General features: G+C 24.7%; 2 protein-coding genes across 7 annotated transcripts; both read right to left on the minus strand.

Moving 5' to 3' along the window:
- Window positions 1-2381: 2381 nt before the first annotated feature.
- LOC107994857 (casein kinase II subunit alpha) lies at window positions 2382-8218 on the minus strand. Of its 4 annotated transcripts, none has more exons than XM_017051964.3 (8): window positions 8017-8218; window positions 6794-7022; window positions 6528-6639; window positions 6232-6444; window positions 5342-5536; window positions 4905-5256; window positions 4715-4792; window positions 2382-3294 (listed from the first exon to the last, which is right to left on the minus strand). In XM_017051964.3, the coding sequence occupies exons 2-8, from the start codon at window positions 6886-6888 to the stop codon at window positions 2936-2938; spliced, it is 1404 nt and encodes a 467-aa protein (XP_016907453.1). In that variant the 5' UTR covers window positions 6889-7022; window positions 8017-8218; the 3' UTR covers window positions 2382-2935. The 4 variants fall into 4 exon arrangements, with proteins under 4 accessions (XP_016907453.1, XP_016907463.1, XP_061938484.1 ...); XM_017051974.3 differs by having other exon boundaries at window positions 6794-6944; window positions 8017-8207; XM_017051981.3 differs by having other exon boundaries at window positions 3066-3294; window positions 4699-4792.
- Window positions 8219-8751: 533 nt separating this feature from the next.
- On the minus strand, window positions 8752-12429 carry LOC107994232 (PMS1 protein homolog 1). 3 transcript variants are annotated; one of them, XM_017051026.3, is made up of 12 exons: window positions 12001-12428; window positions 11780-11900; window positions 11534-11698; window positions 11204-11472; window positions 11011-11130; window positions 10801-10944; window positions 10292-10710; window positions 9959-10217; window positions 9764-9881; window positions 9371-9683; window positions 9159-9300; window positions 8752-9081 (listed from the first exon to the last, which is right to left on the minus strand). In XM_017051026.3, exons 1-12 carry the CDS (start codon window positions 12136-12138, stop codon window positions 8992-8994), a joined length of 2298 nt encoding a protein of 765 aa, XP_016906515.1. In that variant the 5' UTR covers window positions 12139-12428; the 3' UTR covers window positions 8752-8991. The 3 variants fall into 3 exon arrangements, with proteins under 3 accessions (XP_016906515.1, XP_016906522.1, XP_061938473.1); XM_017051033.3 differs by having other exon boundaries at window positions 11780-11896; window positions 12001-12140; XM_062082489.1 differs by lacking the exon at window positions 11011-11130 and having other exon boundaries at window positions 12001-12429.
- Window positions 12430-12816: the final 387 nt, after the last annotated feature.

A 12816-nucleotide genomic window follows, 5' to 3' on the forward strand; every position in this document is an offset into this window, starting at 1 on the left:
ATAGGTAAATAAATACGGATTTTGTATATCTTCTTCTTTACTTATTTCATGTTTATAAAAATGAACTTTTAATATATTATATTTTTTCATTAAAATCTTTAATTACAAAGATCAAGAATAAAATTTATTATATGATAATTATAAAAAATAGAAAATTAGCATAAAATAGAGTCTTTCACTGAAAAACTCAATAATTATAAGGTTTATTTTTTTTCTTTTAATACAAACAAAATTGTATTTGTTTTTTTTTCAATTAATTCTATACAGCATTGTTTAGTATTACAGCATTTCGTATTATAAATTATATATATTGTTGTTACACTTCATATATGCACAAGTATTTTGTACCCGCAGAAAAAAAATTTTGTGATTTTTTGTTATTCTTTATTTAGCCATCGTATTACTAATTTTAAGAGTAAATATTGCAAAAACATTAAAAACATGTGATCATGTAATACAGGATGGATCATTTCTTATTTTCGTCATGTTTTTACTATTGACGATATGTTAAGTCAAATTAATTCCGTGCACTTTGGCTAATTTTATTGTCATACCTCAATTGTGTTAAAATAGTCTATTTCCCAATATCCCGTATTTATTAGAAAAAAAGAAAAAAAAAAAAAAAAAAGAAAAAAAAATTTAGAAACGAGAGAAACAGAAAACGAGGAAGTATATAAACAATTTCACTTTATCACTTTGGTATTGTTGAATGAATATAAAAGTTCAATGTACATTTGGTGTATATATATTGAAAAATTGGTGCACTTTTTTTCCCTCAGAATATAGCCGTTCTTTAACAAAATAGGGAAAGATTTTTTAACTGATTTATGATATATAATAATAATAGAACGACTTTTTCTAATGATTTTCTTTTAACAATACATTTTCTTGTCAAAATAGTGTTAAATTATGATTGCGAGATAAAAATATCAATGTTCAAATTTAGCATAATATATTAATTACATTAGTGACAATTTATTATTTTAATTTTTTCTTTTTTTTTTTTTGTTTAAGTTCATTTGCAGATTTAAATAGGAGTTATTCAATAGTTCTTTTTTTTTTTTTCTATAAAACTAAACTAGATTATCATAAACTTAACGTACGAACAGGAAGGGTTATCAAATTTAGATAAACAATTATGTATACGCCGTTTTTGCCATGTAAAAGACTTGAAAATAGATATTTGTGAATCGTGTTCAAGCAATACCACGATTATAAAAAACGAAATAAATAAAATGTATTTATACTTTACTGATACATAAAGTATTTCTTTTTTACATTTTCAACATTTATAGTGCATTATGTATATCTTTGTTATACATCTACTCTTTCGTTTATTATCACTTATCTGTGTTATGTATATATGTATATATATCTTTTATACATTATTGAAAAATAAAATATACATATATATATACATATAAATGCTTTAAATATGTAGTAATATGGCAAAAACGGCGCAATAATCAGAATAAGAAGCAAACATTTCTCTTTTAGCCGATAATATTCGAAAGCATACCCCACTCTTTGAATTTAAATTCACACTCCGCTTGATAGGGTACGCATTTAAAATACTCTACATATATATGTGTGTGTGTGTGTATGTAAGTTTGTAAATGTATGTAGTTTGTATGTGTAGCATGCGCGTGCGCGCACGTTCCATATATGTATATATGTATATATGTATGTATATATTTATATATTGAATTGACCGTACTTTATGCGTAATTTATGCGTATAGGAACTGATGAATTCTTTCGAAATAATACGAAAGGACATGGTTTACAAGTGGAGTGTGCTCTATTCCTATACATTCTTTAAAAGTACGTCTCTCTTCCATTCTCTCTCTCTCGCTCGCTCGCTTGCTCTCTCTCTCTCTCTCTCCCCCTCTTTCTCTCGAAGTAAATTTTTCCAATGTACACAATAAACTGACTTACGGTCGTATATAAATAATTATATATTCAATTTATAAGAAACACATTGGTAATGCTGTATATGAAATAAATTGATCGATTTAATGATTATTATCGATATTAAGTTTTTGACCAGCATATCAGATGTACAAGGTACAGCAATACAAATGTTCTTTTTTCCTTTATCGGCGTGTGTTTAATTCATGTACATAGGCTTCTGCTGGCGCCAAGTGTTTTAAGGTGCCTGTGAATTCTCACTTTGGTCAATGAAAATTGAATTAAGACTCTATAATGTTCTTTGATATAATTTAAAAATTATTATAGAAATATGAAAATAACAAGAGCTAAAATTTTAAGCGTGACCTTAAAAATGATGGTTTCAAAGCATTTGATCAATGATGCCTTTTACCAGTAGCTTGGTAACATTTATTACTGGATATATAGGTATTCACAGAGCACAAAGAGTACTTGGCTATAACAAACATTTTATTCAACTATCATTGTATCAGATATAAACGAACATTTTTATCATCGTTAAAAGTACTAAACCGAGCGGCCTAAGGTACATGTTAAGTGTAAGCACATACGTGCTATGTGTTGTGTGTGTAGTACGCGCTTTATAGATGCAAATACACATGGTTTGTTTTGCATCATTTTCATTATAATGTCTCATGTAATAACGGACGATCTTCCAAGTGACATAACATGATCTAATCGCGTCTTTATGCATTTACAGATTTCCCGCGATCGTGACATTAGTAGCAGCGTCAAAGGAACACAATAGAAATGATAGATAATAAAAACACAGAAAAGAAACATACAATTATTAACAGCACATGCATACCGGCCAATATGGACAGAGCACGTACTTCATAGACTTAATTTTAATGTTGTAAACTTTCTTCTGTTTCTAAATGATTTGCAATGTAACAAAAATACTTTGAAACGTATCATTTACTTCTTATGCCATTTAAAATTTTATCGCATAAAGTTTATTTCCAATATATCAAACCTGAATTCCTTTAAGTAATACCCACGTTGAAAATCAAGGAATGTCTAAAATGTAGAATTTTATACACCACGTCAAAATATAATTGCCATTTATGTAAGGAGTGGTCCACCATCACATAATATATTTTTCTTCTTCTTAAATTTGCAAATTTAGGTGGAATGGAAGATTCAACTTTTCGTACATAAATAATCAAAAGTTGAAAACTGTATGTTAAGGATGTAATGGATGTGATGAATACTTCATCGTTTTCTGAGTCCCATTTCCAACTTGTCCCACCATATTTTTCAGTCGGTTTATTCCACGAACCGGTACGCTGCTCACAGTCACGCTTAGGGATGGGATTAAGCCCCTCGCGCGAAGTATCGATACCTAAATGAAAATGTTTGATTCTTCGCACGCTCCTTAATACGCATATTGACTAAAAAATGTCTGTTTTAAAATGACTAAGCAATTCAAGTCCAGTTGTCGTCTAATACCAATAATTATTTAAGAAAAAAAAAAGATTATATATCTGTTACCATAATGATTAATAAATTTTGGAAATAATATATTTGGTATACTCTTTAGATTATAAGGTTTTAATTGCACATTATATTTATTATTTATTAAACATTACCCAGTAAACGATTATCTCATTTAAATTGAATTGAAAATTTTTGAAGCTATTGCACTAGTCAGATCCGTGTTTAAATAAATTAATTTCTATAATATTCACCATTTAATAAGGAGGAATCAAACATTTTCTTTCAAGTGTTATTAATAGTACGTGCGACTTCTTCCTCGAGGAAAAAATACATCATCCTTCATAATCGGCGAGGCATTGCTATAACTGATACTCGATATAACAATATAAGAAAAGTCAGCATTTTATACATTTTATTCTAATTATATATTAATCGATACTAAACGACATATAGACTTGAATCGTTTAAATATTTTAAATCAAACATTTGTTTAGTTGCATTTTTAGTCACATTATGACCATTTGAAACGATCTTCTTGTTAAAAAGACGAAAAAGAAGATAAAAAAATAGTCGAGAAAATTTGAAATTCTAAAGTACAATGTATCGTGAAAAATAAAATACGTATTACTTAAAAGAAGATCGTAATCATATTTTTAACAGTCGACATTATTCTATTTCGTATGTTTTTTTTATAATATGACTATAAGTCGCATTAGTCATTCCATACATCTGAGAAACTTCAGATTAAAGAAAAATCATTAATAGATGTTTATATTCTGGCCAAAACATAAAAAATCTTGGTCTCATTATTTAGATGACTGGAATGACCTTGCGTAAAGCGTAACACAGTTTTTTACTTTAACTAATTCGCAATGGGAAAAGTTTCCGATGGATACTTAATATTACTGATTTATTTCAACATAAATGTGTTTCCACGCTCAACGTTTAAACACTTTACAAAAACAGTGTTTATCTATCATTGCGAATTAGTTAAATTTTACAATGCCGGACGATGTCAACAATTGATTTCATGCATTCAATTGAGTGCCAACAGAACTACGTATTCGTACAATATAATACAAACACATGTTCATATTTCCGGCATTTTTCTCATTCTTTGTTTTTTATAAATATCGTAAAATAGAAGTTGTAAATTCGAATCAATACAAACTTCATGGATGTTCAATCGATACGCATCTTATTCGAAGATGCGAAATTATATATTCACGGCATTCTCATGGTCGATTCAACAATACGTGAATGATATGGTTAAATAATTATAAATTGGAAATTGAGGTGGTGACATTACCTGGGCCGTTACTCACCTACAGGCAACGAACCTGTTATGGGAGTAGGTGACGATGATACCATGTTCAATCGACCCTGATCTTTTACTATTGGATCTAAGATGAATGAAAAAAAATAATATCAAAATAAAATAATCATTTCTTATCAGTTTATTATCGTTATTTTATAAGAATTTAGCACAAAATTTAATTATTTTATAATACTTACAAAAATAGGGATGTTCCATAGCTTCACGTGCAGTGAGTCTTTCATAATGATCATAACGCAAAAGTTTATCAAGAAAATCAAGACTTTCGTGTGATACCAAATGTTGATTCTCTGAATGCATAAAACGTTCCCAGCGTTTACGTGAATGTCGGCCTAAAATATCATTGAAGCGAGGATCCAATTCAATATGATATTTTTCAAGATATTCAAATAATTCTTCAGTTCCAAGAACTTTTGCAATTCTCACTAATTGGTCGTAATTATCGTGTCCATGAAAAAACGGTTCTTTCCTGAATATCATACTTGCAAGCATACATCCAAGAGACCACATATCTAATGAATAATCATACATCTGCGAAACAATACAAAGGAAACAATATTTATAATTAAAATTATTAATCAGTTTAGAATAAAATTATGATATTATAAACACAAACCTGATAATCTACAAGTAGTTCTGGACCTTTAAAATAACGCGAGGCTACTCGTACATTATATTCTTGACCAGGATGGTAAAATTCTGCTAGACCCCAATCGATTAATCGTAACTTTCGATTTTCATGATCTATCATAACGTTGTGCGGTTTAACGTCCCTATGCATTATTCCCATACTATGGCAATAATCTAATGCCTAAACAAAAAAAAAAGACGATTGCGTCTTATATATCATTAATGCTTTTTAACACATTATTTAGCCATAGATGTAAAATGGATCGAACACTATCGACACATTACTTACTTAAATATTCATGAGTCCGAAAATTTTAAAAATTTCTGAAACTAAGGATACTTTTTATATACTTTTGACGAATAAACGAGAACGATTCCTTCATTTTTATAGAAAAATATTATATCATATTTTCCTTTATTATATTCACTTTTAAATTTTTTTATGCAAAATATCTTTAAAATTACTAAATTTTACTATATCCAATCATGAAAATAAAGATTACAAAAAAAAAAAAAAAAGAAAGAAAAGAAAAGAAACAGAAAAAAAAATAAATAATTCATGATAATTGCTATATATAAATAATTTAAAAATCTAATTTTTCTATTACTTTTAAAGAAATAAAAAATGAATAAAATAAGATAATTTTAATGCTCTATAATAGAATAAGTTATCGATTAAATATTTTGATCCAAGAATATAATTATTAATTATGACAAAGAATGATAATAAAGAGAAAATAATGAATTTGTATAAATGAAATATTTTCGAACTCTTCCTTGAACCTATGATATGCACCTACATCTATCAAATTAATAATCTCGAAGATTTCACATTGGACTGATACTTGGTTCCATTGCACTTAACAATACACGCACTTTTAATAATTCGTAGAGGTAGTATCTTATGTCGTAGTCTGTTAGCGTCTGGTATAATTGCTTGAAATCTGTGTTGTTCACATGTTCAAATATCAGTGCCGGTGTCCTTGATACAGGATCTTTAACAACAGCTTGGAGTGTAATTATGTTGGTCCCTCCTTTTAGATTTTCTAAGATTTTAATCTCCCTTTTTATTTTCTTCTTTTTTACAGGCTAAAGATTAAAATCAGATAAAAATTAATATTTCTTATTAATCGTAATAAAATTATTATTGAAATATAATTTATATTTTTTACCTTTAAAATTTTTACAACACACTTTTCATTATTTGTAATATTAATAGCTTCAAATACTTCACTATATTTTCCTCTGCCTAATTTTCTCACTAGTTGATAATCATCTTGTTGTCTATATAACAAATAATTTATTATGATTAAAATAAATAAAAAAAAATATGCAAATATGTATAGATGAATGCATGCATACATACATTTGTAGGTGTATATATATATATATATATACATATACATATAGATAGATTCTGCTTTTATTATACACTTACCCCCAATCAACAACATAGGATTCATAGTCCCAATAATCTCTAGACTTGTGTGAATTCACATCGGTGTAAACTCGCGCTCTACTAGGTAGTGCCATTTTTTCTGATATATCACTACTACTATTTGTTTTGTGGAGTGCAATTCTTTCACTGTCTATTGAAAAATTACAAAATCTAGTTAATTTATTTCCTCCACTCACCCAGTTACAAATGCGCGAGGATAAATATATACCTGAGTCATCAAAAAAATATATATATTAAAATAAAATTACAATAATTAAACATTTTAATATAACAATTATAATTATAATATTTTAATGTTTAATAATCTTAAATTTTCTAAAATTTTTATGTTATATATGAACTATAAAATTAAATAATAACATTAATAATATCATTATAAAATTTAAACAATTGTTGCATTTTAATATATATTGCATTTGTATTTATTTATAATTTTTGATATAATTACAATTAATTAAAATAATATAATACTTAATATTAAATATATAACATTCATTTGCATAATATATAAGAATAAATCCTGATATTTAAATATATATATAAATATATATTGGATTCATTGTAATAAATAAATTCAAAATTATCAATTAAAAAATCAATAATATAACATAATTAAATCAATATAATAAAAAAATACAAATACTTAATTACTTACAATTGCAACATTAATTTTTTTATATACATAAATGGAGAAAGATATAACCAAATTCCTTTATAAACTATCTATACAATGTTTATTGAAAATATCTATATGACATTTAATTGAATGTAATCAGAAAAAGTAGTCATTTATATGGTTAGAAGAATCAAAACAACTTCAATAAAAATAATTACAACTTTACAAGCAGTATAATGAAAGAAAAAAATAATTTTTAAAATAAGAAACTAACAAAGTTGAAAACGTGTTCACCGATTTCAAGGAATGAACTGCATATTCCTTAGATGTCTATTGATTGTGAGTTCACAGAATACATTTGTACAGTTTGAAGTTATGATTTAGCAAAAGAATTTTTATATAAGTAAATATAATTTGTATGAAGAAAATTGAATTTTCATTAAATAGAAAAAGACTAGGCAAAAATTAATCTACTATCGCAACAGGGATTAGAACACGTACAAGCATAAGACACGAACACACATGTACGAGATAAATCACACGCCATCGCAATCAGGAAATTAATGTTGACTTATTTTAGACTCACCTAATGCATTCCGGACCCGAATCTTGATTAAATTGACCGCAACAGATCTCTAAATTCGTCGTAAAACCACGCAACCTACTTAAGGAATACGTGAGGCCGCGCGAACGCGTGAAACTCGAAGATTTTTGCGGGCGGCCGGCTTCTCAAACGATCGAGGTCCAAGATGGCAGCCAACAACCAACCACAAACTTCAAATATATATAGATTGAAATCAGCAATCTTCAACCATCTCTCCAATCAAAACTTATTAAGACTATCACTTTTATGGATTATCAATGTTGAAATTAAAATTGTAATTTATAGATTATCAATTATATCAAATAAAGAAATATATTTTTATATGTAACATACGTGTTTAATATATTTCCTCTAAATATACAAAGTAACATATTAACGTTTTATTGTTCATATACATAGTAATAAAATTAAAAATAAATTCTCTATAAAATAAAATTCTATTTATATCTAAAATAATAGCACTGAAGACGTTTTAAAAAATCATATATATCAGATAATAATTATTTATAATGAGATTTTCTCTTAATTAAGAAATTTTATTTTTATTGAAAATAACGGTTAATTGTAATAGAAACTGTCAAACTGTATTTTCATACACTTTCATTAGTCAAAATTCCTATGTATTAACCAATCAGAATTTCTTTTATAATCTGTATTTTTATTTTATGTTCCTAACTTAACCAAATAAAATTTGAATTCTAAGATAAAGTAATCATTATTATATAGCGTATTTAACTGTTTATTTGCATTAATACACAATATTATTTATAGGATATATATATGTATTACGCTTAATGTATATATTTAATAAATTAAATTTGAAAGAAACATTAAAATTCTAATTATAATTAATTTTAAATTTTTTTTTTAAATTCTTAAAAAATTTATTTATATAAAATTATAAAATTATTATTTGAAAAACAGTTATTATAAATTAAAAATCATTTCTAATTCTAGTTATAATGAATGAATAGGATGTAATAATGATAAATCATCTTTTGTTAAAAACCATTGTTGTAAGAGTTGTTCTATATTCTCAGCATTATCCTATAACAAAAGAAATATATGAAAAAATAAATGATTTTAAAGAAAATAGCAATTGATTTTAATCTTATTAAATTTACCTCATTTACATCTGTATCAGATATATATAATTTTTTTTTAAGGTTTCTAGCATCTAAAATCCAAATATGTGCAGATTTATGAATAACCCATAAATTTGAATGTAAAAATCCAACAACAAGATTGGTATTTCCGTATGAAGAGCTACAATGCTTACAATGAATGTCAAATAATAATGATATAATAGATTTATAATAATAATCAATTAACTTACTTATTTAAGAATTTTTCAGTAACTTTTTTTAAATCTATATGCCAAGATACAGTAGTTCTCATAACTAAATTTTTGTTTTTCTCCAAATTCATTGTTTTCATTTTTTCAAATGCTTTTAAGAGTCTATTTTTATTTTTATTCTGATTTACTAAGCATTTTTTTTTTGTTTTTAATTCATCTTTGTTATGCATTAATTTCTCATCACGTGCCAAATCTCTATAATATCCTCTTTCTTCAGGTGATAATTTTTTCCATCGATTAGTTATTATATGGGCAAGTTGTGGTGCTGTCATTGTAGGATTTTTATTTGTTACTACAATTAAAAATATAAATTTAATATTTTTTTTTTACTATATATTATATTTTATAAATTAAGTTGTTAGATATATTTACCTTCTGACTTGATATATTTTGAAAATTTAAGAAAACCTTCACATACATTTTTATGTGTATCATAATTTGATGATTCATTTGTTTTAGTACAATTATAAGATTCTACATCTGTACTCCCCTATCAAAATTAATTTAATATAATTTATATGAGTTTTTTGATTAATTTTATATCCTTAATTTTCTTATTAACTTTACCTTTAAATCAGGCAAGTGTCCTTTACTCCATTCTTCTAATGTGACAGATTTTTTTGCATCTAATTTAGTCTGTTCATGCAATATCTCTGAATTCGCAATTTTCATTGTATTCTCTTTTAAATTTGTATCCAGATTGGAATATTCATCCAGTATAAAATCTTCACCTAAATCTACTAATGGTAATTGACTGAGCGTTTCAAATTGCGGTGTTAATTCAAATGGTGGACTATTTTCTGTATTTTCTTTTAGATTATCATTACTATATAAAATAAAAAATATATTGAAAATATTTCAATATAATTAATTTGATTTAATCTATAATTAGATACTAACTTCGAATTGTCACAATATATAAAATTTTGTGATTCATTTGAATCTGAATCACTTAAATCTAAAGAAGGTAACTGAATATTAAAATTATCTATGTCTTTCTCACATTTTTCATCATGATGATTTTCTTTATTTATAGAAGTTTGTAATGTACTTTCAGAGTTTTCAACAGAATTCAAGTTATTCATTACATTTACTGTAGCATTTATGTTTTTTTTAAAAGAAATATCATTTTTTTCTTCTGTTTGTAATTTTTGTTTTTTACACATAGGTTCCTCATTTTCAGTATTATTAATATGTGATTTTTGTGAATAATCTTCATAATCATTAATTGATCTATCACAATTTTTTTCTTCTTGTACTTCTCTTTGTATTCCATAAAAATTTTCTAGATACTTTTGTATCATATTGATAACAATGTTCTATGTATATATAATAAACATGATATAATAGAATATATAATAAACATAACATTTTTTTATAATAATACAAAATTTCACAAATACAATTACCTGCTCTTTAAAAAGTACAAAATTTTTATTTGGATCTAAATTAACATCTATATTTGCTGCATTTATTAAAATGTATATAACAAATATTGGTTTTTTTCTAGATAATTCTTGTCCAAATGCCTCCAAAATTATTTTAATTACTATCTGTAAATAATTTTTAAATATATTCTAACTAAATTATTTAATTAATAAAAATGAAAAAAAATATACCTTTTCTAATTCTTTATATTTAATAGGTCTATTATTCACAAAAATATATTGAGAATCAGATTGAAAGAGTTCAAACTCATTTTTTACTGTTTTTAAGGGAATCATTAACTTCATTTTAATCTAAAATATATATTTTAATAAGTTAAAAAATTAAATAAGAAACAATGATGAGAAATAAATTTTGAATAATTACATCTGTATCTGTAATATCTATCCAATCCATATTACATGTTATTTTTCTACCAAGAATATATCCAATTGATTCTTCAAAGCTATTTGTACTAGGCTTTATAAATATAATTTTATTATCTATTTTATAACTTATTCGTACAAAAAATTTGCATATACCATAACATTTTAATAAAAATTCTAAATTTTTAATATCTTGATTAGCTTTTTTTGTAATTATTTGTCTTCTCACTGGCATTTGTTTAAATATTTCTTTAACTTGTACAGTTGTTCCTAAAAAATTGATATTCATTTTAAAAATTTAAATTAATGAATTTTTAAGTTAATTTAATACCTGTAGATCTATGACATGGTTTTGAATTTAAGATACATCCAGAATGATCAATAGTGTAAGATATAGCTGCTTCATCTTGTTCTGTTTTTGTTATGATTGTAAGATCTGATACTGAACTCAATGCATGTAGTGCTTCACCTCTGAATCCATATGTTTCTAAAGAATCTACATAATTACATTAAATTTTAATTTATATTCATTGTGTATTATAATATTAATTTTTCCTTTATAATATAATTTATATACCTAAATCAGAAAAATTACATAGTTTTGATGTATAGGATGATAAAGCCATATAAGGAGTATCTATATTTGAAATACCATTACCATCATCCTTTACTTCTATTAAGGTACATCCATTATCTATCTGTCAAAATAAAGTATAAATTTAATATTAAAATACTATAAAATACTTTATATATTATAAAGAACAAGATAGCTGGTTAAAGACAATAACAATGAAGTACCAAGTTAATTTCAATATTTTTTGCACCAGCGTCCAATGCATTTTCTATTAATTCCTTTGCAGCGGTAGATATAGAAGTTATAACTTGAGTAGTAGTTATAAGTTTCACAGTATCTTTATCTAAAGCCGAGATGGTCATTTTTGTATAAATAAAATATATAAAAACAACATATGTTAAGTTCCTAAATAAAATATAAAATGAAAAATTGATATCTTTTATATTTGTATTACTAATACAATATAATATGGTTAATGCGCGAATTATTTAAATTTTGTCTACGAAAAATAGATTTTATCATAAAAAATGTGGTTAGGAATCGGTTGACAATGTCTCTAAGCGCGCGAATTTGAAATACGTATGAAAGACACAAATGATTAGAAATATATTTAACGTTGGTAATGGTTAGATTTCAAAAGCATATAGATAACCAAGTCACATTTTTATTTAAATTATTTTAAAATAGTATATAATATAATATATAATAATATTTTAAAATATAATATATTATAAGAAATATAAAAAATAATTAAACATTTTATTTATATTTTTTTGAATGTATTAGTAAGTCTTTGATATAAATGAATAAATTTATAATTATAATTTATTATACATTATTAATATATTATAATTAATATATTATACATTATAAATAGAAATATCTTCTTCTTTTACTATAAAATAAAATATAATTATGAAAAATTATTTAAAGCATATAAATATATTTCAAATGCTTTTATAAATTTTATTTATTTTAATTTTGGAAATTAAAAAAACATAAATATTTGATTTGATTTTTTTATTATATTTATTATAATG

This window comes from Apis cerana, linkage group LG11 (genome assembly GCF_029169275.1).
Source record: "Apis cerana isolate GH-2021 linkage group LG11, AcerK_1.0, whole genome shotgun sequence".
Classification (NCBI taxonomy): Eukaryota; Metazoa; Arthropoda; class Insecta; order Hymenoptera; family Apidae; genus Apis; species Apis cerana.

Coding starts and splice junctions, on each gene's coding strand:
- LOC107994857 (XM_017051964.3), bottom strand. CDS start 6,888: ATGGCACTACCTAGTAGAGCGCGAGTTTACACCGATGTGAATTCACAC. Junction 6,640..6,793: donor TCCTATGTTGTTGATTGGGG/GTAAGTGTATAA, acceptor TTTGTTATATAG/ACAACAAGATGATTATCAAC. Junction 3,295..4,714: donor AACAGGTTCGTTGCCTGTAG/GTGAGTAACGGC, acceptor ATTTTCATTTAG/GTATCGATACTTCGCGCGAG.
- LOC107994232 (XM_017051026.3), bottom strand. CDS start 12,138: ATGACCATCTCGGCTTTAGATAAAGATACTGTGAAACTTATAACTACT. Junction 11,901..12,000: donor AAAATATTGAAATTAACTTG/GTACTTCATTGT, acceptor TTATTTTGACAG/ATAGATAATGGATGTACCTT. Junction 10,945..11,010: donor AATATAAAGAATTAGAAAAG/GTATATTTTTTT, acceptor AATTATTTACAG/ATAGTAATTAAAATAATTTT.